The sequence below is a fragment of the Pocillopora verrucosa genome, chromosome 7 (assembly GCF_036669915.1).
Source record: "Pocillopora verrucosa isolate sample1 chromosome 7, ASM3666991v2, whole genome shotgun sequence".
NCBI classification, from domain to species: Eukaryota; Metazoa; Cnidaria; class Anthozoa; order Scleractinia; family Pocilloporidae; genus Pocillopora; species Pocillopora verrucosa.
In genome coordinates, this window is record NC_089318.1 from 394,588 (window position 1) to 421,017 (window position 26,430).

The following is a 26,430-nucleotide window of genomic DNA, read 5'->3' on the forward strand; positions in this document are numbered from 1 at the left end:
GTTTTTTTTTCATATATATTATTAAGTAATCACGCGATTTTTCTCGTGCAATTTGGAATAAATAAGCACATGTAGATTTTTTCAAAGACCATACATTGTACGAGCCCGCAATTTGAATGACATCGACTCAAAATATTCCTTGAGTCGTCGCTTTCAAGGTCAGAATTTGCATCCTCGAGTAACAGGCCTCGTGCATGCTTTTAGCCATATCACTTTTTCCTTCCGATTGATTTTTTTCTTAATTTTTTAAATTATGCAATAGAAAATGTAAAACCGTGCTCGTTCATTATCAAAAGACCATAGTAACTGTTTACCTCGTCCATCGATTGAAAAAAAGAGCTTATTTCGGAATGTCCTCTGTCGCTAAAAGGGAACTCGATGCAGCGGCTGCTGGTGCACTGAGAGTATAGATTAGCTCACTTTTATATTTTATTTGTTCACATTCTGATTTCTTATAAAATTGTAACACCTAAAGATATCTTGATAGACATTCAAAATGAACACAATCCTTTGAATTAATAGTTATGTTTTCAATTATTTTCATTACAATAAGAATGGAAACATGTTTCCCATTAAAGTTATTGGTATATTGATATCATTTACTTTTCCTAACTTTTTGAAATTATTAAATCTATTTTTCGATATCCACACCATTTTCATCTGAATTTCTCCGCGATCTAAAATGCACAGCTACTGGAAGTCCCATTTGTATATTCGCCTGCACGATGTACTTGTCACCTGTCGTTGAAAATCTCCTTAGGGTTTGCTCGTCAAGTCTCAAAACTGCTCCTACATCAGCGAGTCCTTTACGAACATTATCAATTGTGTCGTCATCGTCCACGATGGACTCGGGCAAATCACGAAACAAACTCATGAAGTCCACATTAGAACATGCCCTATTAGATGCAAATGAGGGCGCTACCACGGACTCTGGAAGATCGCTCAACAAGTCCAATAGTTCCGTATCGAATTCATCGCTTGAAAGAGGTGAAGGTGTGCTAATGACATCTGGCTCATCAGTTGAAAATTCAGTTGCTCTTTCTTCCAAAGTAACGGCTTCAACACTACATGAAGCTGATCCTGTGTCAGCCGCGGGTTTGTTGTGTATCAGTGCTAGCTGAGATGAATGGTCTACATAATCCACGTATGTTGGATAGTCTGTTGATAGGTACATAATGCTTCCAACATACTCCTCCCTTATAGTCGACTTTTTTTCTTGCCTTGGCCTGTCGTACAACTTGTGCCGATAACCACAACTAGCAAGCTTCCTTTTCAAGATTTCGCGTAAACGTCTGAATCTTGTGAAATAATATTCCTTGATAAATGTTCCCAGATCTGCGTCTGCAAATTTACCGCCGGACATTTCCTTGACGCTCTCATAGGATTCATTAAGAATAGCCACAAACATGTTAATGAGGATGAAGGACATGCTTAGCATGAAGGCAAATAGATAAACAGGGCCAATAATGCGATTAGAAGATTGAAGGTCATGATAAAGTAAGTCTCCACCGAGAAATTTTTGAGTCAATGTCGCCAACGCTTCCATAAACGAATGGTAAGATTCGATATCATTGCCAAATACTAGCACTCCTAAGAGAACAAACGAAATTATGTTTATGCAAAATAGGACTGAATAAGACATGACATGTGGCGAAGAAAGCTTGAGCGAAGCTACCATTTGGCAAATGTGCTTGTTAAAACGAATTATCCTCAAGAATTTAACGGTGACAATGAAAACTACAATGGAAAGAACTATCATCTCCAGATCGATCCAGAAAAGTACATAGTCAGCACTTGCCGTGTCAAATGGGTTGGCCTGAACGTATTTTACAAACGCTGATACGTACTTTTCCTTTAAGAAAAAAAACGCAATCGTTGTCAGTGCAGAAATAAGCTGTAGCATGTTCATCCAGTTCCAAAAGGAGCCAAAGTATGCACAACTTTGTCGGTAGATCTTCACAGCTTCTAGCAGCAGAAAGTAAACAATCAAAAGCAGCAGGGTAATTTGGCAAGCCAATGATATTGAGCGAAGAGCAGGATTAGAGGAACCATATATGGACAGAGTATCGAAGCACACTTTGGTAACAGGTTTTCCAGTCGGATAAAGCTCGTAAAGAAGCTTTGCAACGCTAAATAAGGAGCTTGATGGTTGAAATACAGTGAACTCAACAAAAACTGCAGCGGTTCTTTCATCGATCCAGCTGTTGCTTTTAAGATTTATTACAACTCTTGATGCTGTTCTCGAGTTATATCCAAGGTCGGCAACGTACCCTCCACCATCGTACCTAATATTTCTTCCATAATACCACAAAGTATTCAAATCCGTTGATGAATTATATCGCCAAGGTTTTGGACAAAGCCTCGATAATTCAAATTCCGAATGGTATTTGCTGATATTCGTCACCGGTACCCATCCAGGCTGGTTCAATGGTGAGGTGTCTTCGTCATGGGGTGAATAAGGAGGAATACATCTCTTGAAGACGTCGTTTAATTCAGGGTAATGTTTTCCCATCTGACATGGATATTCTATAAGACGGGACAAAGAGATTCAAAATTCAAATTTGAAATTCTATTCTTTAGAAGAGTTTGTAATTACTATGGGTGCAGTAAATATCAACTCAGTAAACTCTCTGATATTGTCAATAATTCTATATGGATTTGAAGTATGAGGGTCTGCCTTTCTATCTATTTCTTAATCTGATATGATAATGAATAAGGACAGAACTTTGTTTAATAGCTGATGAGGTTTATCCTTGCAATCTTACCTTCCTTAATTCTGACTTGTCTAATCCTGGGCATACCAACAAGGAAGGCCGTTCTGGTGCTGATATAACCTTCAGGTGAAATGAACCGCTGACCATTATACCAGGTGGTATCGTAGATGCCTGGAATAAACTCTGCCTCAACCCACTCCCAAAATGCAAACTTTGAGTCGATCTTAAAGGTAAAACAGAGAGACCAATCTTCAAAAAACACGCTATTCTAATTGTAGGTATTGACTGTTTATCGACTTTTTGTCGAGCATTTGTAGAAAGATTTCGGATTTCACCTCTCATTATCCGTCAAGTAAAGATTGCAAGGTAGAGTTAGTGAAGTCTAGATTTGGAGAAATATGGGCTTCGAGAAAACGTACAGAAATTTCAAGGAACCGGAACGTCTACAACGAAGGTCGTTCATCGAGACTGATGTTAAAAATGTAGAGAACACACTTGATTTTAGGGTTGAAGCACATGTCAGAAAGTTATCAAAGCTAAGTAACTACTGTATTTGTCAATAGACTAGAATATATTGGTTGGAAGAAGGGTACCTCTTCAAATGATCCTTTAAGCATTGATTCCAAACTCGTTGTAAGTCGGTACCGACTGTATCCTCGATTTCCATACACCAACACAAAAAGGCAAATGACGAAAAGTAAATAGAGCACTGTCTCTATAACGCTGTTGATAGTCTCCACCACGCTTTCTCTGTTCTTCCTTGCAAGAAGAATCTCATCTCCTGTGGGTGCCTTAACGTCCAAATTGTTGTTTGTTTCTAAAGATGAATCCTTGAGTGACTGAGCGGTTTTCTCTTCGGGAGGTTTTTTAAAGATCATGGCGAGAAGTAAAGCGACAACAACAACTTTAATGGGCTGCATGATTGCTACGTCTTGAAAAAACGATATTAGGGCTGACGTGAGCCATTGCCTTGATATTTCTTTGCCCCACTGGACGCTGTAGAATATGATAAATGTTCCGGCCGTCAGGGACGCGAGAATGCAAAGTAGCCATGCGATGTATTCAAAGAAATGAGGAAGACATCCGGGAATCTTAACCTTTTTGTTTCCGTGTGATTCTGCGGTATGCCGTTCTGCAGTTTTGTCACTCTGGTAAGATGTTTTCGTGTGGTTGTGTGAAAGTTTGATGTTCCTAAATATTGTGACAATAAGCAAGTTTAATGGCACCACAATTAGTGCGCTCTCGACTCCAATGATGATCTGGATGACGCTGAAGCGAAAAGGACCAAGCTTAACTGTGTCACTCTGCTTTTCGCCAAACTGATAAAACATTGCTCCGGCTAACATTGCGCACAGAAGAACGCAGACACAGCAGGAAAGCCGTTGCGAGCGCGTGAATGGACTATGAGGAGGTCTTGTTAATAGAGAGAGCCATATATGGCCATCTACAAAGTTCTTGGTTACTCGGGTATGGAATTGGTACTTGAAGCTTGATATGTCGCTTTTGCTTGCAACTGGAATGTCTACTTGAACCTCCCCATCTTCTTTATCGACTGCAAGCCATCGGCCGCATAAGAAATACCATTTCTCATCAGTTTCGAGATCTTTAATTATAATCTGGTTGACATACCAAGATGGATGAGCTCCTGAATTGTCGTGCCATAGCTTGATCATTAGAGGAGAATGTAAACTGTCTGGTAAAGAGACAATAAAGTTGTTTATACTTGCTCGCGCAAACAGCTTTTTGCTCGTGTAACTGTCAAATAATTTTAGCGTCTCGCTTCGTATTTCCTCACCATACACGATCATAGCGACATTCGCTGTCGTACCAGAGTCTTTCCACATCCCAGTGTACACTGAAACCTCATACAGATGCCCGCCCTCTGCCTGGAGCCGGAGATTTTCAATTGCCTACGGTTGGAATATAATGGATAAATTAAGTACCTGCCACAGGAAGGGTCATGTTTTTATAGATGCCCTTCACATGTAACCCAGCAGCTGATGAAAGATTTTTTCAGGGTCACTTAAGAATGTCATAGGAAGGTACGGCTGAATCAGTCTGTAATGAAATAAATGGTTACAATCATTTTTCCTTACTTTGTATTTGTCCTTTCTGTCTGCCCGTCTAGCGATGACAATACCGATGATCCACAAACCATATATGGATAGGACCATTGCCAACACAAGAACATTTCCTGATTCAAAAATATCTGGGAATTTCCTGAATACGTAGTCGAAGTCAATTGGATTAGGAGCTACAAAAAAATTCCCGCCAAAAGAGGAAAGGTGATTGCAGAGACACTGTATCTTTTCCGCCGATGAGCCGGGTCCAACCTTTTTAACAAAGAATACCACTTTTTAACAAACCAAGCATTAAAGGGCCATTAGCGTAACGTATTTGATTATTTTTGTACCGTTTGCTTTAATCGATGAAAAATCTATAATGTAAAAGGTCCTTTTAAAATTGTCTGAATCAACATTTCTTTAATTAAAATGTTCTGGTCAGTTTCAGAAAATACATTCTAAGCCCTAATTAAATGTAATATCAATAATACTGATAGTACTGAATAATGATAAATATGTTTACTATCGACGGAGAGTTTTTAAGGTTTACTTCAGAGAGACTACTAATTGGCACATCAGAACGTTTGACATCCGCAACAATTTAAGCTAACCTTGCATCCCTTCGTTGACCACGCGTCTGCTGTTACATTCCAATACTGGCATGTCCCCATAGACACTGACAAAGTGTAATTGACATCTGTGCTGGCATTAAATGGTGGCTTTAGGACAACTATTGGGGGAGGAGTGGATGGAGGATCTTTGACTCCTACACAAGATCTCTTCTGGCGTCCGGCAAACATGCATCCACGCTTTACACGTCTTTCTTTACTAGCGGTTATATACTTTCTTGTTATGTTGGGAAGCGCACCAACTGTGATGCCCAGATAATGAAGTCCTGTTTGCCCTGTATCCGCAGCGGACACAGTAACAGTATACGCTTGAATGCTACAATCCATGTTGCGATTTTCAGTAGAATAGTTACATGAGCTGTAATCTGGAAGAGATGCGCTGTAGTTGTAATTTGTCATTGTTGGTCTCTGTCCATATCGCACAAATAATCTAAGAGTGTGTAGGTGCGAAGGGATGATCTTTATGGAAATAACGTACTCAGGGCCTGGGAATAAAATTCTGTGAAATCGCATCGTTCCATTTTCGTTCGGTTTTACGAAGTATGTCTGAGGCTTCTTGACTTTTGCCTCCAAAAGTGGTGGAATGAAGAGTTCGACGTTTTTGGAGAGGTTTGACACGTTCAGCGGGGACCCTCCCTCGTCTTTAAGCTCAAAGTCGATGACAACAGACTTTATATTAGTTGCACCTTTGGTCCACGTGTATGGATTGAATTTGAAGGTGACAAGCTGAAATCCGATGACATAAAGGCAAATGAGCTCGTAAAGAGATAGATCGATCATTAATCAACGTAAGATACACAACTGGAAATGCATGGCACTATATTTTCATGATCAAATTTTCCTTTCAGTTTCAAAATATAACGTATTTACTTAATTACCTAACGATATGTTTATAATGTATATTTGTTCTGGGTGAAGCTGTAGACAGTATTTTTTACGTTAATTGTTATATTTGAATGTTGTGATAAGTCAGCACCAGGTCTCAACTCACCTGAGTAGAGAGATATTCTTTGCTTTTACTGTCTTTTCCTATCAGGTCTTGAACAGATGGAAGTGTAACTTTGGAGTCCTGATACACTAAAGCTTTATTTCCAATTCTTGAGGGAATTTGCCTGTCAAGTACCATTGATAAAGACTTGGACTTGAGCACGCTTGGCTTTTCGTACAGTTTTTTTGTGTTATCTACTGTACTACCAAGACGGGTGATGAGGTTTAAAATTCGTTTGGAAAATGATTTGCTCTGGAGTGAGGGTGAAAAAAAGAATGCATTTAGTGAACCCAACCTATAATTTTTGTCGAACTCAGAACAATAAATATATTTTCATACAGTGACCAGAGTAAAACTGGCATGGTAATTTCTTCTTTCTCAACATGGCTATTATTAGAGAAGGATTTCTAATGATTATGTAACACAATATAAATCTAATGGAAAGTATTGAATTTGTAGCTCGCACCTTCTCTCTTCTTTCATAAGTGATTGGAACTGGTGGTAATTCTTCTCCACTTGTATCGTCCTTGGCTTCATGAGAAGTAATGTCCAGCAAGTTTCCCAATCCATTTAATAGTGCTGCTCCCACATGTTCGACAGATACTTCGGAGTTCGACTTGTTATTTACACTTTCTTCCATAATATTTGTCATGGAATCCAGCATTTTAATTGCCTTATCCTAGAGTGAGAAGGGAAAGGATGCATCTTGAATCTTATGGGCACTTTAAGGAGTACTGCCCATCGAGGTAGGGGCAAACGTTAATGTAAATTTGTTATTCTTTTACAATTTAGCATGGTGGAAATACATGCAGCGTTAAGAAAATCAAAGTGCTCTGTGAGCAAACTCGTGAATTGACAGATGACTTACATAATTTTTTGGATTATGGTTAAGGTTATCTGGTTTAGGGAATTTTGTAGCTGATTGTCATATTTAGAGTACGAGCAGTAGTTCAGTGTTGGCTAATGTAGCAAAGAAACAAAGTAACGTTGGGATTAGAAGGCACTTCAATTGAAATGATCATGCTATTACATTTGACAAGGGAGAATGATGTCATGTGTTTTAAACATTTATTTTTTTTATTTAGAGGGCACGGTAACGACTCCTGCAATCTGATTGGTTCTTTACTCGGTCAGTATTTTCCTATCTCTGCCCACGGGCCACGGTAACGCTTTTGTGAGTCGCCGAGTACATCTCAACTTTCGTTGCTATTTTTCATAAATATATCTCGTTTTTCCGGCTGGGCAGTATTTTTATGCAAAACATGCCCTCTTTATCAAATGAGACAAACGGGAACGAGTTTTGAGTGATATAACTAAGCCAAGACTGCCATCGTCATTTTGGATTTCCACCTGGGTAGATTTTGGTCACGTGTTAGGCATTGTATAATCAAGAACAAGATAGAATTTCATTCCAGGCCTATTTATCCATTTTGTGGTCCATAAGTTTCGCATTTTGGTACGTAATATCTATTTAGAATCTTCAAATTGTTCTTTAAAAATTCACTGGAAATCGGTAGCCAAAATTATTTGTTTAGGTGTTATTTGATTTTCGTGTTAACCTGTAATTTCGTCAGTCGCCAGTTCCTTTTGTTGCTTCACACAGGAAAAACACACGATACGAAATATAATGATCGATTTTGTCCCCAATCTCACGCCATAACAGAAAAAGCTTTTGAACACCAGTAAAACTCCGAGCGCTTCGTGAAGTAAGTGATATTTTCAATGAATCTTCGGATTCTTTTTAAGGTCAAGGATTGTAAATTACAATTTTATGGAAAACGAAGGTTGTTCTCTTATTTCAGTGTGAATCCTCGCACGCCTGCCAGTCGCTAGCACCGCTTGTTGAAACTAAAACGAAAAAAAAAACTCTTTTAAGATTATTATTGGCTACTTTTTCATCTCACCACTATTCTTAGCAGCAAAGGTCGCCATTCCGTTTGTTCATTACTCGCCAAAAACTATCAAATGCACTCAAAAGCCTAAAATTGAAAAAAGTTTACAGGAATCAACCAATCGAGCGAGCAAGCGAGCGAGTGCCATTCTCCAAATCATATCTACAACTCGCTCTTGCGCATGCGCGCAATTTACGAGTTAAAAAACGAAAATAAGGGTCACGTAATCTAAAGAAAAACGTTTTGGACAGATCTGCATCCATTGGATAAGATCAGACTTAGCACTGAATTTAAAATGATTTATGATTAATAAGAGAGCAAGGCTATTACCATATCACCAGTTTTAAAGTTCGATTTATACAGAGGCTGGTTTTAAAGGGCACAATAAAAGAAATGGAGATTATTCCATGGAAAGTGCGCACAAACATTTTTTTGGTGCATCGCAACGAGGGAAATAAAAGCTTTCAAGAACTTCTTTTGTAGGATATTTTTATTTTATTTGCTCTGACTAACACATTTCAAAGATTGGAGGCGAACGACTGTGAAAATACATCGTCATCGCCAAACGAGAACACGAGCGAGAGTACTTCACAGTGTGACTCTCAGTATCTTTGAAATGAAAGAAGGTTGAGGTGACCAATTGAGCGATTAAATTGGCATACATACAGTGTCCAAATAAATCCAAATTAACTTGCAGAGATATATATGGAACAGTCCTTGATACTCTGTTACATGTACTAACAAACCTCTGAGGTTGAGACACAATTGAAAACTAGTCAGTGGATTCTCACCTGGGACTCGATTGAGATCTCATTTCGTTGGTCGGCCACGCCAGCAACAACCGCTGAAACCTGCAACACTTCTTGTAACTCTGCAACTTTAACCTTCGACCAAGCGTCAACAATGCTATCTTTGATCTACAACAAAGGAGAGAAGATGACTTTTCGTTCGTTTTGGCTATTCTAATGGAGATCGGATATCCTAGACAACACCTGATTCCACAGGCGGCCCAAGCTTAGTATGTGCGATTACGGGGTTGAAAGGTTGTAAACAGGGATATCTTGTGCTGTGTGCTGAATATGCGTATTAACAAGAGAAGAACCCGCCAAAATCTGCACGGCAGGAAATCTATCCCTTTGCTCTTGGTTTCAAATCTTTCGTTAGTTCACTGAAGTCGATATTCCCTGCACATCGGACAATTGTGGGATAATTTAGATTTAATCATAGGCGTTCGCGTGTGCCGAAAAAAAAGAAATTAAAAAGTAAAAAAATAACAATGATAACAAAATGCTAGAAATATATGGCCTTATCACGGGATTCCCCTGAATGACTTAAAATTTTCCTTTTTTTTAGTAATATCTACATTCAAGAACCTTAATCTTCTCTTTTAACTTCATCTCATCCACTGGTGCGTGATTTACCACTGACAAGACAGATGTCGCCCTTTGTGCCGCCTTCTTAATGTTGTTTTCCTTCAGGAATTCATTCATTGGTCCTCCCGTGGACACCTCTTTGTTAAGAGTCTCGACGGATATTTCAGGCTCAATAACCTTCAAAGTTGCAATAGAATGTTAGAAGCTGTGAAACCTTATATTTGATTTTAATCAGATTTGCGGCTAAGGCACGATTCTCGTCGCAAGGCTTCGTTTTTCTGTCGGCCGATTAACCCAGACGAAAGTTTTATTAAATGTCATCCACGCATAACCAACTTTCACGCTATTTGTATTTAAATTTCAAGAAATTTCATAAAAATAGAACTCAGAACTGATATTGAGACAGCCAACTTGCCAAAAGACAGTTAAATTTAAACCAGAGTTATGGCAGAGAGTGTATAACATTTCCTACCCTTAACGGTGAAAGCTTTCTAAATACGATTAGTGGCTAAGTTCCATTTTTGAATAAATCGTTTCAACCCGTGGAATGACTAACAGTCTTAAGAGAGGATGTCAGCATCCATCGAACAAATTTGAAATATTGTGGCAAGTCGCCCAAAATTCTCTCCTACTTTTATATTTTGTTGCCCAATATGTTCTAATAATTGTGGTGTAGTTTTTTGCGAAAATATATTTTAGTTTTCGAGAAATGACTTTTTTCGTTCGACCGCTAATATGCAAATTTTCACCGTGAATATTACCCGAGTTGTGTGACCTCATGTATCGAATGTACTGGACCTACGGTATTTCTGCGAACATAATCCTTTGTTTTATCATCTAAACTTAATCCTCTGTCGGTATTGAAGCTGCCAAGGAAATATTTATTTTTTGGTGAATATTTTTGACCGACATACTTTTCCTATGTCGAAAAGTAGCATCAAAACAAAGACAGTTTTAACAATGACCGATATGACACAATTTACTGAGCTTTCAGCTTTTAAAAGACCAAAGGATGGTTATAAAGATACTGTCAAAATTTCCTTGTGTATTTATGTTGTTCTATTTTGAGACGAACTCAAAGTCCGGCAAAATTTACTTGATAGCGACTATGAAATGTACATGGTGCGCCTACTTGTCGCCACCGTTAATTGGCATAAATCACTACAATTTGTAAAAAAGTCTAACGTAACACTCTTGCCTTGTTTATATATGATTTTATTAGCCGCTTCGATTATTATATTACGTCTGGGTATTACTTTTTGACAGGAGCTCAGGTTTTGCGTTGTGTTTTCCCCTCCCTCATTTACATCATTAGCTGGTCACGCAATAGTTGATACCGACACAAGTGAATATTTATCATTTATAAAGATTTCTGTTTACGTTGAATTGAAAATATTAAATTATGTGCTTTCTTCACTAATAGTTGTTTCAGCGGCAGCGAAGCAGTTAAAAGCGGGTTGTTGCTTCAACGCTACTGAATTTCTTAGTATTCAGACAGGCGAGCAAAGCGTGATGCTCTGGGAATAAAAACTTTTAGGGACCTTTAACATGATATCCGAATGAGTTTTGTACAAGAACGAGTTCATACTGGTTGCAACATAATAACCAGCGTAAAATTTATTCGAAATGAGTCATTTCTGAGTGAGTTTATTGGGGTAATCATTACAGAACGAAAGACTCATTCTGGACGACCTTTTCTACCTGTACAATGTAAACGCGGCACGGCTTCCATATTTGTATGAATCCTCTGTAGGAGCGAGGGAAGCATTGAAAAAGACAAAAAAGGACATAAAGACTTGTTTTTACAGGCTAATTATTGCCACTTCCACACGGATAAGACTTAAGTACCTTTTATAATTTTATAGCGATCGTTTTCGAAATTCCAGGCGCGCACCCCCGCCCTCTTATGTAAAGGGGTCCCCTGGGGGTGCTAATGCGTGCAGCACACTTGACATTTGGCAAGGACAAATTCTGATGTGATTTGGGCTAAGAGAAACATGGTTTGTCAGCGTCTAGTCGCTGGTGCGGAAACGCCTTTTACCACCCTGTGCATAATCACGCGTCCCCCCATACGGCGGAAAGCCAGCAAAGCGTTCAGACATTACTTCAGAAAACTCCGCCTCTGTCTGAATTTTTGGTAGCCTATTGACCAATTCTCAATCGAGACTTAACTCTGACGTCACGCGTAATTTTGCTCACGGTGGTAAGTAACCTACTTACCGAAGCCAGATTGTATGAATTTTCCAGACATCTTGAGTGCTATCTGTGATACACGCTTGCTAATTCCCCTATCAGCTTTTGGAATCGACTTAACCCTACCTCTACCATAGCCGGACATTTCTTTTGGCATCCTACATCTGCTATTGGAACTACGATTCCACCCAACACCGAGATTTGATCTGTGAGTGGGGCAATTTGTAAAATCATCGATATCGGATCTGCAACTCCGCAAGTTACATGAAATGTCTTTTTAACAATCACGCAAGGGAACGACTTGGTCTTCTCGTTAACTAAACCCACAAGTTCCACCAGCGAACGATTTAACTAAATAGCAAATCTCCATGCTAGCATATAAGATGAAACGCTTATAAGACAGATCAGTTAGCTAAATCAGTAAGTAGCTTGTCAATCAAATTGACCTCTGTAACCATACTTTGACTTCAGTCGGCGAAGGAATCATTGATGGATCTGGACATTTTAGTTTTCTGAATGCAGTAATTCCTGAAAGGTTTTTCTAGATGTCATGCAAAGAGGAAAAAAATCCATCACTTGGTATTTCGGAGGTTGATTTATCTTTGAATTTCTATGTTACGCTTATATAATAAGTCAGAGAAGATATATAAACCGGAACTCAAATCTGGCTTGAATGTGGTAGAGCATAATTATCGTGATCATCGAAACAGCTAATAAAATCATAAATAAACAGCATAAGAGTGTTATGTTTGGTTTTTTTACAAGTTGTAGTGATTTATGCCAATTAACGGTGGCGATAAGTAGGCGCACCATGTACATTTCATAGTCGCTATCAAGTAAATTTTGCCGGACTTTGAGTTCGTCTCAAGATAGAACAACACAAATACACAAGGAAATTTTTACAGTATCTTTATAACCATCCTTTGGTCTTTTAAAAGCTTGAAGCTCAGTAAATTGTGTCACATCGGTCATTGTTAAAACTGTCTTTTTTTATGCTACTTTTCGACATAGGAAAAGTATGTCGGACAAAAATATTCACCAAAAAATAAATATTTCCTTGGCAGCTTCAATAACGACAGGGGGCTAAGTTTAGATGATAAACAAAGGATCATGTTCACAGAAATACCGTAGGTCTATTACATTCGATACATGAGGTCACACAACTCGGGTAATATTCATGGTGAAAATTTGCATATTTGAGCGGTCGAACGAAAAAAATTATTTCTCGAAATTTAAAATGTATTTTTACAATAAAACTACACCACAATTATTAGAACATATTTGGCTACAAAATATTAAAGTAGGAGGGAAAACAAATTCGGGTGACTTGCCGCTGTTTGTTAGATGCATGCTGACATTAGCTCTTAATTACTTTGTTTCTATACCTAATGTTCGACTTACTTGGATATATACACCAGTATTCACTGCAGATCCTAATGCATCAATCACAGTCATCTGAACCTGCAGTTTAAAATCCCTGTTTGAATCTCCAACCGGTAGTTTACCTATGGCAGTGTTTGAAGTCCCCGAGTGAAAAATCATTTCAATGCCCTCACTGCTGTAGTAGCTGAACGTGAACTTTAGAGGCAGTTCGTTATCGTACCAGCCATTGCAACTGAACACAAAGTCAGTTTCCCACGCCTTTCCTTGAGCTAAGTTGACTTTACATTCTCCTCCACTTGGTGGCGTGTTCGTCACAAACGAGTATGTTGCAGAGGATATATGTCCTCCTGAGGTTCTTCCAGTTACTGTGACATTATAGGTGGCATTACCATGGAGTTTTCCCTGCGCCAGTATCAAGTTTGGTGAATTATCGTACGTAAGTACCACTTCATCCTGGTTAGTTACGTGTCGCCAGTGTGGATCATCTCCTACGCGATATTTGATTGACCAAGAGTACTGCTGGATTTTGTTGCAAAGGAGACCTGTGCAATTTGTTTCCAGGATCAGTCTTGATGATTGAATCACATGACTTTTACAGTGTTCACAGCTGTTGATTAAAAAGCAGGTTTAAAAAATTCTTCTACGGAGGAAATAAACCATGATTGTATAATGGAGTTAAACCCCCTCTCATAAAAATTGCCTTTGAATGTGATATTTTTGTTGTGGACAATAAGTGTCGGCTGTCGCAAGATCATTTTATATAGAAATGTAATCAATGACATCATTCAGCTGAGGACTGGATTTTAATTGGTAAGTGTTTCGCACCAAACACTACCGATATAATCAAACTTGTTGAATCAATACTTACTTTACTTTTAAGTGAATTTCCTCTTTAATTCGAAGTCGATGGAGCGCATTGACGACCGTCCCCCTTTTCTTCACATCAAGCTCGATTACGTAATCCTCGTCACCTTCCATTTTATCGATATCTAGATCGAGGATGTACGGAAACCCATTTCTTGATCTTAGTTTTCCCATACCAGTACCATAACAGCCTTCACGGTTCCTTTTCGGTGGAAGAGTTGAGCCAGCAGGAGGGAACACCTCAGGAAGTGTTGCTACGTCATCCGGAAATACTTCGCTTTCTTTTCGACAAAGCCACGTGAAATTCATTCCAATGTAGATTCCTTGTCCGACATCTGGATCATGAGTCTTTGAACCATTAAGGGTCAGTTTATGGTTAAATCCTTGAGAGGCGTAGCTTGCGCCTGATATGTCGGCCACCAGAGTAGTGGACGTAACTTCTACGTAACCAGAACTACTGACCTTTCGTTTCTTATCCAGGATCCCGATGATCTTCATGAAGTAATGGCCATAGTTTAATGTCTTACTAGGAATGGTTTCTTTTACTGAGTCAGCATTAGGAGAAGTAACTTCTTTCAATTTCCTCATGTATTTAAAATATCCCGATATCAGGTCGATGGCATAGATGTCTATTTCGATACTAAAATTTGTAATTAAACTAGACATGCGACAATATGATTCCACCTTCGCGGAGAAAACAAAGTCTTCTGATTTTTTCACTTTCGTTGGCTGCGTGATATCTTCAGAGAGAGGCTGTCCATTTACTGTGGGTGAAGATATGTTGAGAGGCTTGCAGGATGGATCACCTTCAAAGGAAGTCAACCACAAAAAGACGTATTAGCGAAATTTTGGATATCTCTTTTGCTGTTTTGGGCTCATTTGTGTTTTTGAATCAAGGAAGGAATCTTTTTGGGTACTAAAACAACCTATGTTTATGACAATAATTTCTATCATTTTTGCGTGTAATGAACTAAGAGAAAGACGCTGAAAAGTAGAGCTGCACCCAACTGAATAAAAACCTAACGCTAGTTTTTAGAAATACTGCCCCTTACCTCTATCTTCAAATACCGGCCCATTAACAGGATCAAAAATTCCCACGTACGTGTGTGACCCAAGCTTCTTCGTAACAACGGCCGTGATGTGTTTTGTGCTGTTCATTAGAGTCCTGAGAAGAATTTCTGCCAATACATTTGGTTTTGACCCTGATGGACTGGAACACCATTAAAAAGGAGCATTAAATATTCTCTTAGATAACATGATAATCAGCATAGGAATTTTTTCTTTGTTTATTTCATCATCAGAAGCTCATTCCGACTCAACTGAATAGTTCAATAATCAACTTTTGTTATTCGCAATGGTAAGCAAGTATTGAAGGTGAAAATTGTACAATTTTAATGCTTACGAAAAAGCTAGAGTGAAAAAATTTAACATAAGTGAAGTATATTTCCATGTTAACAAAAACAGGCAATGATTGGAAGCTATGTGACACTTTCAAGAGTTGTCGTTCGCTCAAAACTCATTTACCTGAATATCCTTAAAGCTGAACCGAAGAAGTGATCTCTTTCATCAAACAACAAGGAGTTATCGACCTACATAACAAATATAACCCGTTGTGAATGAGAGAAAAATCAAGATTTTGATTGGCGTGATGACTTATTTTAAAAAGTAATCATACAAATTGCAGAAAGATATCAACAACAAAGAAAGCGGCTCAGCTAAGATTACGTTCTTTAACCCTTGCCAGTTCAAAGTAATGATTAAATTAAAGCGGATAAGTTACAACATTGATGATCTTCATTTACGTACTTTATTGCAATTGTGAGTCACTTTTGCAAGAGTTGATCTGCAATTTTTCCGTATTACCTTAAGACTTTGATAAATTCAGAATTTATCTAATTTACTTACCTCATGAATGACCTCATCTTGCTTATTCTGGTACAGAGTAGAACTTTCGTTCTTAAGGGCAAGTGTGAATGTCATATTCTTCAACTCAAGCCACACAACCAGAAAGAATTCAGTCTCTGTGTCACACACGTCATGGAAAGACAAATTAGTGAAAATTAGAATTTGTAATTTTTTCAGCCTGAAAAAGTTATGCAAACAATTATCTTTGAAAATGGCGCGATATATCGCGCATTTTATCGCGACATGAGAATAATAAATCGACTAGATACCGGTGCTTTCCTGCAATATATCGTTCCAGCGGTATCTCGTTTCAGAGATATATGGCTCCAGTGGAACATCGCCACAACAATATATCGTCAATATGTCAAAGGGATTATTATGTTATCAAGAAATATCGCTAAAGCGAAATAACGCTACAGTGATTTATCCTGGAGCGATGAAAGCCTCTTTACAATATATCGTAGTAGCGATATATTGCCACAAAGATTTTTCTTCCAAGCTGAATAGTAACTTGAAATGACAGCGTAGTCAAAAAATGATCAAACTAAAGGCAGCCCACAATTAACTACTCGTTCCGAAACATAAAGGGCCGTTTATGTAGATAAAGGTTCAGCCGTTTTTTTTTAACAAAACCGCGTCGTAAACAATCCTTAGTTTACCTGGACCTTTTATCTGAACATCTGCTTTTGTGAACAGTGTTAAGAGAGGCGAAAGCTAACAATTGAAGGATATTTATTTAATTAAATCAACCCTCTTGTGAAGAAAGTCTAAGGCCCAAAGAATGCGTAAAACCGTGGTTTGGGGTGATGGCTAACGGTTAAAATTTGTCAATTTCTACGCCTAACGGCTAATTTTTTTTGTTTTCGTTATAAGGTGGCTAATAGTCAACCTCATGGAGACCCTCATGTAGCAATCGCAGCCGCAGATGGATCGAAATTTCTATTATATGTTTGGTTTACACTTTTAAGTGCTTTCATTTTTACCTTGGTATTTTGTTTTCCACAAAATAGGGGCATGGAAATGTCGAGAACATTGGTACTATTTAGTAGAAAATAAATTGCAATCTGGTCGCCCATAAACTGAATGTCGATCCATGATGACAGAAAAATCCCTTTCCTTATTTCTCCCTTTACATCCGGGAAATTACTTACCCTGACTACATGTTGGTCCTCCGAAGCCTGCAGGGCATGCGCAGGTGAAACCGTTGATCTGATCCTTGCACGTAGCGCCCTGGTGGCATGGGTTACTTCCACATTCGTTTAGCTCTAACACAAGAATATTGTTTCAATAAATTCATCGCATTCACAGAGGTGAAAAAAGGCCACTGAACATGTTTGTTTAACAGTATGTCCACATTGAACAACATGACTTACCAATGTTACAACTCTTTCCAGTGAAACCAGGAGTACAATCACAACTAAAGTCATTTACGAGATCCTTACATGATCCATTGACGCAAGGATTCATTTCGCATTCGTTAATGTCTGCAAGAAAAAGATCCAACTTATCAGAAACGTATTATTTGATAATTCTGGGAAATGCTGTAGAAAAAGCAAATAAATGTTAAAAGAGTATGGAAAGCATTTTTGTGAGCTATAAATACATTTTTGACAGTAAAACACATATATAAGACATTTGAATGATAAAATATAAAACTAAGAAATGTATAACATTCATTTACCTATTTCACAATTTGATCCATTAAATCCAGCCGAACAGTTGCAGTGAAAATCATTAAATAAGTCTGTGCAAGTTCCATTGTTCTGACAAGGATTGTAAGCACATTCATCTGTTTCTGCAACCAAAAGCTCTTCACTAGAAAACATTAAAACTTAACCCTTCTTGTGTCAATATGACACTCTCACTTAAATGGGTTACAATTGACAATCTAAATGATGCAAACACCTGCACTGCAGGCCCCTTATGAATAAAAATATGACATGATTACCAACCTGTGTCACATTTCTTTCCAGAGTATCCCGGCAAACAGCCAAGGCATTGGTAATCATTAACCAAATCAAAACAACTGCCATTATTCTGACAGGGACTGGTCGCACAGTCATCAATGTCTAGGAAACAAAATCAGAAAGATATGGCCAATAGCACTGATAATATGGTTGATATTTGGCCACACCATAAGCGGCGGAGGCTGGAGGAGATATCTAAGAGCTCTTATCAGATTATGATGATGGATTTCAGACAATATAAATAAATCAAACAGACGGTATGAAAAAATACTTACTAATTTCACAGTGGGTGCCATTGAAGCCATCAGAGCAGTTGCACTTATATCCTCGGATTTGTTCCCAACAAGTACCGTTGTTCTGACATGGAAGACTTTCACATTCATTTCCATCTGAAATAGATGAGGAAGTTTTTAAATTATGCTTCAATGAATTACAGTGAAAGAAAGAAACAAACTGTCCATTATAAAAATAGCGTTGCTTCACTTTTCTGCGAGTTTCTTTTGGTTCTGCAAAGACACCACCTCAAGAAGAAAAGAAAATCGTACAAGTTACTGAGGTAACGTTTAATTAAAAAGAGGGACTTCTGCCGCTAGCTTTCAAAATTGTTTAATTTTTTTAGGGGTTAGAGGATTTTTCCTTCAGAAGCGTTTTCCGCACATTCATGTTTAAGACAGTGATTTTTGTCTTAGAATGTGTGCAAATACATTTAAAACAGCTCCTCTTGTTTTGCCATGCTATTGGTAATTCTTCCCGCAGCAATTTCTTCCGAAAATTGAAAAGCGTTCCGTTCTTTAATATTTTAGATAAATACAAAGCGCCAAATTTTACTTCTCATTTAGCAAACGGGCCTTGCAAATTCCCTCGTAAAATAAATTTTCGGGAGGTCTTACTAGGTAAGCTTTCAAACATAACTGATTGCATGAGCCTACCTGCAATACATCCATATAATTCCAGTCTTAGAGCAAAGTTATTTTCCCATTCAATTGGTATGACATGAACTGATTTGACCATCGCCGGCCTTGGCACCACGTGGCGTGTTATAGCGTTATCGTCCATGTTACCTATAAATTGCTAACGAAAAGTAAAGATATGTTTATCGAGAAATGTTTGTTAAATCTACATTGTGTATCAATATATCAAAAGAGCGAGATCAGTGTCACGACTGACTCGCCTTTGAGAGTCTCGTGCTAGATACCTGTCACATTTCACTGTCCATAATATTGTTATTGACTAATGAATAGATTTATGAGTCGCATTAACTTGCCTAAATCTAACATTGCTCCGTTCAGGAAAGATAAACCTAACTTGTTTCACTTCTTTTTTGTCGCCAACTATATCTGTATCAATCTTTCCTTGATATAAAGAAATTTTTCTCTTACCTTTGCACGGTCTTCGTTTTTCTCCTTGAAGAAATGTGTGCCGGATCCAATTGAATATCCTAGGTGATATCCCTTAGTCCATTCTTGTATATGTTTTCCATTGTAGCCTTGAGTGGCTACTTCAGTTATAATCATAGCTTGATCAAATGTCACTGTAAATGACGAAACATTTGCCCCTGGTTGAGCTCGATATCCGCCAGTCTGATTCAGTCTTCCTCGCCCAGGCCCGTATAGAGTGTAGTTGTCTCCATAGACTGAGCTGGCAGTTAACTGAGTGTCATTTATTCGTCCATCCGCTAATCCAAGTGGCTTGTGACAATCTAAGAACGAAATATTTGGTCAGACGTCAACATTATGAGACCTAGTTTCGGTCAGTCAATTCGAGTCTAAGGACCTCTAAGTATAAATACTTTACGATTCCATGAACCTTCACTACTTATTTTTGTAGTACCTGTCGGCGAGGATATATCTTTTGGTAAGTTGGAATTGCCGAGGAATTGTAGTTTTCTCAGGATGATTAACGCAAACTTATCGAGAAACAGTGTGCACTTTTTGCAATGGCACTAGTCTCACTACGGTCCATAATATCATCTTTTGATTGATTTCATTCCTATGCAGATTAGCTTTGCCTGTTAAAAAGTCCGATAGAAATGACGGATTATCTAAAACAAGCATTTCCGAGTCATGAATCCATCCTCAGAGTCTTTATAAAATATGTTATCTTCATGAGTACTTTTCGGAGAGAAAAGATGAGCATAAAACTTAAGCCAGGTAATTGACATTGAATTGTTCTGATACGTACATAAACAAGAAATTTTTTTTGGTCAAGGCAAAAACAACATTAAGTGTTTTCACCGTGTGCACAAACAAGTTGATTGAAATTTGTGTCTGTGTGAAAAATTCACAGTTAATTTGCAGGGTGCACTTTCATTAGCGCAGATAGCTGAAGATTACTGTGATTTGATATCAACTTGGTGTACAAAAGGCTCCTTGCTTAGATGAATTTTTTATCAAGGAACGTATAACTCAGGTGCAAAGATCGCTAGGTTAGGTTCGTTTGTCTGAAAACCTAGACCATACTATGATTCAGTTGAAAACCAAAGTGACAAAAGCCCCCAGCCAACGTGACGTAAATCAGATAGCAGCTCTAGTCTTTCAGTTGCAAAGGATCAAAGCTGCGAAATTTAAGAAGTTTTGTCGCTCACACCGAAAAACAGGAGTTATGAAGAAACTGCTCCACTAATCAAATGATTGATCGGTCTCTAAAACAAAAGTCTACAGAATAGATAGACCAACCTTTTGATGAAACTTCAAAGTTCTTCATTAAGACGATCAGTGAAAAGGAGAGTATATAAAAGCCCCTGTTAATTCTAACGGCCATGTTCACTAAATGGCTCGGTCGTCGTATTTGGGGCGCAAATGCGTGTTTGCAGTTGAAACAAAAATTATTTACTTTACAGCAATCAGCTGAATTCCTTATCACACTGGAAACGACATGTTAAGATCTCGGATAGAAATAGGTTAAAAGAGAACATGAGCTCTGGTTCTCAGTTTAGTTCCTTCTCAAGGCTGAAGGAAGAAAGGAAGGCTGATTTGTGGGTAAGAGTTCTTTAAGACATTTTGGCTAAATTGTCTTCTTATTGCACATTTTAAGCCAATTTACCTCATGAAAGTGCCGAAGGGGGGTGTTTTTAATCAATAATTGACGCATTCCTGAGCACTTTTGGAGACAGTGATTTAGTCTTATGCAGCTCTCTCGACTTTTGATTTTAGTTAATCAATGGCTGATCTGTGATTGGTTTAAAAGAATAAACAAAATGAAATTAGCAGGAGCAGATTAAAGAGGCTAATTGTTCAAACTTCATGATATATCAAACTGACAAAATTCATGATGAAAACACATTGACGCGTTGCCAACCGAGTTTTTGATTGACAGATTTATATTAAACTTTTAGTTGTTTTAATTTCTTGACCAATGGAATCTCGATTCCGGTAGGAGAGCTCTGCTCGCACAATTTGTTTGAATTAAAACATAGACATGCGACTCGATCCCTTCAAGTTTATTATTCAGGTTCCGTGCGCCCTTCCTTTAACTTCAGAGTACCAGGCTAATGGATCTGGATCGAATTATTCTCAATTATTATTTTTTAGTTCGTGCAATCTCACAGCTCGTACAGGAGTATAACAATTAACATACTTTATGATCACATGCTGTTACAATAGTTCTATTTGAACTGCTTTGGCCTCAATAAAAGCTGCTATGCGAATTGAGAAAAGAAATGATATCACATCTCTTTGATAAAAGATGAATAACGTTAGAGTAGGTACAGCTTAGAATGGAAGCGAGACAAGATCAGCTCATTCAAACCGCCTGTCATTTTTTCTTAAGAGAAATCAATTATAGTTACACGCGAACTATAAGGTTAGTTGATATTTATCTTAGATAGCCAACTGCCGATAGTATGTAGCGCAACAGCTCGGCTGTAAGTGTAATTGACGTTTAAAAAAACACTCAGCCCTTTCAAATTTGATTTAAAGCGCGGTCGTTTTGACGAAAAGTGAAAACTCAGAGGGTTCCTGATTTTATAAAATCCCAGCCCTAGGTATTTGTAGATTATTGTCTGATATCCATGAATGATTATTATGACAAAGCCATTATCAAACATGTCTCTCTAGCTGACGTCACCACTGTATGGCCTGCTTGTGACTCAAACGGATCATTTGTAAATCGACGAAAGGATAAACTGAGTAAAATTCGGCATAACATGGAGCTAATTTATCGGCCTCCTATCGAATCTATCCTTAATATTGGTTCAAAGTTGCTCTATAACGCTGTTCAACTCGGAGTCTTTATATACCCTATCGGGTATCAAGGTCGATAAATTGTTTTTTTTCTCAACCTCCCACATGAATTCTAACAATAATATTGATACAGGATTATCTGTTGGTCGTAGTGCTGGAGGAAAACCTGACAGTGCCTTAAATAAACTCAAGACAAGACAAAACGATGATATGAAATGAATGTATTAATTAACTTTTCAACAAGTTCGCAATTCAGTGAAACATATGATTAAAATTTTAAGATAAGCGGAGCAAAAGACATTGATTTCCGAAAATATTTACAGAGCAGTTGGGAATTCGATAAGATATTCATACCGACCCTCTCTTGATGATGCGCAAGATCGCGATTCATCGATTTTCAAACTGAAGGTGTGTTTTGCAACTTAACACAACATTTTGATAATCATGGTGCTTCAATATAAGCTTAGGTTTTCTAATGAGTATAATCTTTATAATAAGATTGTCGATGTAGTTAGATATATTTGTCAGCAAAGTCCCTCGACTGCATGATTGAAGCAACATACAGCACAAAACAAATACACAATTAAAATGGTAAAAAAACAACCTACCATCCCCGATATAGAAACATTGGGCCGGCCATATGGAGTGGATCACAGCTTCTATCAAAAAGATGATGAACACATTAAGGTTGTTCATGGTTTGGAAGGTTGTTCAGACGCGTTAGAACAGCTCTCCTTTGAAAATCACAAGAGGTTCATCTAAAGGTCACAGGTGTCGCGCTGAAACAATACACGCATTATAAGTATGTTTTCATAATTAAGAAGATTTTTGTAGTTGTGAACTAAAAATGAGACACAGCTTTCTGTAAAAAAAATTCCGTAATGAAGCCTAAGGTTTGATGCAGGTTCTTCTGAGTGTCTCAAATATTTTATTTAGTAAAATGGCCATCATTTTCTTGCAGCATCCATAATTACAGCAAAGGCATCTCTAGGCAATAACATACTGGAAGGCCTGCATTGCATCCCAATCGAAGCATAAATTTCCTTTTCCAGCTCTACTTCATATAATTACTTTGGCTAGGTTTGTTTTGAGAGGATCAGTTTGATATTATCATCCACAGACACTGGGTTAAATGAGTTTTCGGTGTACCATCTGTATTGCTTACGATCATTTCATCTCAATTTCTTGATTTGGAAAAACTGAGATTTGTTGAAATCTAAACGAGATTTTTATTGAATGTTCCAAGTTACATATAGAACCGGATATTACAAGCGTACACAATTAGCTTTTTCGATAACAGCCTCGGGAATTTCACGCTGTAAACATTAGGTTCTCTCGCTGGCTGTTTAAGTGTTTTCAGTTTTATAATCAGTAGTTATCAACATGTTCTTAGTTTTTTTACCATTGAATTTTGAATTGTTATATGCTTAATTCATATCCTCAGTGAGCAATAATTTTAATCCAAGCTCAAATATTAGCACCTAGACTTTTAAAATCGTTTGCTTCGGCTTTCCCCTTAGTTCTACAAAACAAAACAATCTCTTTGATAATCCCTATATGGCATTGGAGCTTTTTATCATTGTAACTGATCACTTTAAAAATCATCACCTCGATGATTTACATTTTTGTTGAACTAACTGATAAAAAATTGATTGTTCGATTAGTTAAATACAAGACGTTTTGTCCCTGATGGGTCTCTCGGGCGCGCAATTGATTCAATAATTTTATCGCATATCTGTGAAAAAGAGATTGCGCTTATTCTGGAAATCTCGAGGTTACTTAATCTCGTGAATATTATTTGTGATAGTGATATATAACTTTTGAATTACGTTCGGCAGATAAAGTGTGCAGCGACATGCGGCATAACGATCAATGTTTATAGATAGCACCCCTTACAAGTACCTTGGTTTAGCAGCTGATACTTTAGATGAATCTCTCTTGAAATCAATCCATATAACATAAAGAGTACTTCTGAACTTCATTTCTGAAAAGGGATTCACCCTCAGTGCTTTGATTTCCACCGTTAATGATAAAAGCGAATGAGTTTAACATGACCACTTTGTGTTGGTAACCAATCGGTTTGACGAGCTCGGTACCATTTTTCTGATACAGCTTGAGATACCTTTTCAGCTGCTCCGCGAATGTATTCAGTCTGAAAAAAACACTGTAGAAACTTATTTCGAAAGTTATGTGGACTTATTTTAGTTGTGAAGCTTAATGGAAAATTTTACGTCACTCAAAGATCAACATTTAATGAGAAATTATTCCTCTTGTAATGGATACTGTCCAAGTAAATGACAGACCATCACGTTCTCAAATTCATTAACGCTGAGCCGTTGAGTGGGATGAGCAGTTCTGTCTGGAAGAAAATAACTTTGTCTCTTAATTGTAACGGCAAGGGTAATCGATCTGCAACCGACCCATGTAGAGATTTTAGACATATTCACCTTTTTAACTAGAACAAAACTTTTTCAAAAATAACTAAATCAACGTTTTCAATAAACAACTAATCCAGCAGTTGTTTGGTTTCCCTAAAGAACCAGTAATAATGACCATCTTAAAAAGGACACAGCAAGATGTTTTTTCTGAAGTTTTGAGAGTTAAATGATTTATATTTCGATATATTGATGGTATTTTTAACCTATCTATTATTTGTATACTTTGCTTATATTACCATCAACTTCAACTGCTAATCATTTATTCATGATTTTAAAAACGAATCAGTATATCAAATTGTAATCATATCTTATTTCTCATTCCTAGCCATCGTCTGTGCCAGTATAAGATTTGAATGTATTTTGTTTTAAGAAATCTTGAATATATCATTTAAGCTGTGGAAGCATTTGCCACTAAAAAAGTTTGTAATTCCATGGATCCGTATCAAGACTGGTTCACCTGCATGACCTTCAATATGCATTCGTAAAATCCATCAGAAAGCTTATTTATACTATATCCCCCATCCGTTCTTATCTTGTTATAAGATCTGCTTTTCATCCTATCAATTTCTTCTAGCGAAGTTCATGTTCTGAGAAAATAGTTCGAGAACTGAATTGCGGGAAATCATATTCCCAAATACGTTTTTTTAAAATTGTTACTTCAAAGGCGGCAGACCTTTCTGCTCACAAACACTGTATGTATACTAACCACTATGCAACCCTAGCAACCATATGCCTAGAATTTTTCTCTTGTGTTTTAAAGTAATTCTAAAAGAATTTCCTAGGTGTATGCAAGGCGAGCAGTTGGAAGGCATCGTCCGCTGGGATCATTCTATTTTTTTCAGTTCCTTGGACGGAGATGATTTGACGTGCGGCAAAAACAACGTGAGATATTTGGCATACTGCATGTATGTTCTTCTGTTATAACATACTTAATTCTTTTTTTTGATAAGAGAAAAGACAAAGAAAGAAATAAAAAAGAGCACTGACTAATATTCATACAGGCATACTTGATAACAAACTTAAACTTTGCATTAGTAGTTCTTCCAAACGCCTCACAATACTCGTTGTCAATTTATTTTTGACATCAGAAGTCAAACGGATCGAACACAAGGATGATAAGCACAACTTGCAAATAGGGCAATTAACTATTTTCTGTAACTTTAGGTCAGTTCTACTTAACATTCACGAATCATGGCTAATGACTACAGTCTTTACAAACAAGCTCAACTCAGAAATAGATACAACGGAATCTATTATAAATCGCTCACAAATTACAGCAAAACTCCAAACTTCAGTAGTCTAAAAAGTTACCTTGTTACTCACCGGTAAATTGGACTCTTCAATATGATGCATTGTTCAAGAAAAATGAATTACCGCTTGATTCATTGTCGAAATATACCGCTATTTTTAATTACGTTTCGCTCGGCTTACTTTACGACAGAACTGACGTCAAGGGATAAACGTTCCAAGGAAGACATTGTTTATGGCGTCTAAGGTATTTGTCCCTTGGTGTCAATCAAATGGAATCAAGTCCTTTGAGAATTTGGCAGAACGTCTTTTCTTAAACAGAGAATGTGAACACCCAGGGGTCATGCAATGAACTACGGAAAACTATAGCGTAAAAATACATTCGCATATGAAAATGAAAACCCGTTTGTCAGTTCAGAAACGCAGAAAAATGATAGCACAAATTTCCTCAGCACCGTGTTGCACTCCTCAGGCATAGCATTTTTCACCTGCTTCATACGCGTTAAAGCTGTTGTTTATGACTGACCGGTGTGTAAAATCAATAGAATAATTAATGACCAATGTTTCGTGTGCGCCTGTAGATGCTTACTGT

General features: G+C 37.6%; 1 protein-coding gene across 4 annotated transcripts; it reads right to left on the reverse strand.

The window, feature by feature from the left end:
- Nucleotides 1-275: 275 nt before the first annotated feature.
- LOC131774347 (polycystin-1-like protein 2) lies at nucleotides 276-26,029 on the reverse strand. 4 transcript variants are annotated; one of them, XM_059090394.2, is made up of 23 exons: nucleotides 25,914-26,029; nucleotides 22,761-22,931; nucleotides 19,351-19,670; nucleotides 18,901-19,042; nucleotides 18,247-18,360; nucleotides 17,957-18,073; nucleotides 17,686-17,799; nucleotides 17,378-17,488; nucleotides 17,156-17,269; nucleotides 16,005-16,120; nucleotides 15,624-15,688; nucleotides 15,152-15,309; nucleotides 14,104-14,905; nucleotides 13,254-13,842; nucleotides 9,660-9,836; nucleotides 9,078-9,203; nucleotides 6,861-7,073; nucleotides 6,398-6,646; nucleotides 5,389-6,132; nucleotides 4,811-5,047; nucleotides 3,308-4,624; nucleotides 2,766-2,937; nucleotides 276-2,526 (listed from the first exon to the last, which is right to left on the reverse strand). In XM_059090394.2, the coding sequence occupies exons 2-23, from the start codon at nucleotides 22,846-22,848 to the stop codon at nucleotides 632-634; spliced, it is 7,980 nt and encodes a 2,659-aa protein (XP_058946377.2). In that variant the 5' UTR covers nucleotides 22,849-22,931; nucleotides 25,914-26,029; the 3' UTR covers nucleotides 276-631. The 4 variants fall into 4 exon arrangements, with proteins under 4 accessions (XP_058946377.2, XP_066025671.1, XP_066025672.1 ...); XM_066169574.1 differs by lacking the exon at nucleotides 25,914-26,029 and adding an exon at nucleotides 24,055-24,139 and having other exon boundaries at nucleotides 22,761-22,811; XM_066169575.1 differs by lacking the exon at nucleotides 25,914-26,029 and adding an exon at nucleotides 24,055-24,139.
- Nucleotides 26,030-26,430: the final 401 nt, after the last annotated feature.

Bases quoted from the DNA above. Each gene is read 5' to 3' on its own strand.
- LOC131774347 (XM_066169574.1), bottom strand. From the start codon at position 24,112: ATGTTATATGGATTGATTTCAAGAGAGATTCATCTAAAGTATCAGCTG. The intron at 15,689-16,004 runs GTAAGTAAATTA...TTTGTTATGTAG, and splicing joins AAGATGAGGTCATTCATGAG to GTCGATAACTCCTTGTTGTT. The intron at 9,837-13,253 runs GTAAGTCGAACA...GCAACTTTGAAG, and splicing joins ATACTGGTGTATATATCCAA to GTTATTGAGCCTGAAATATC.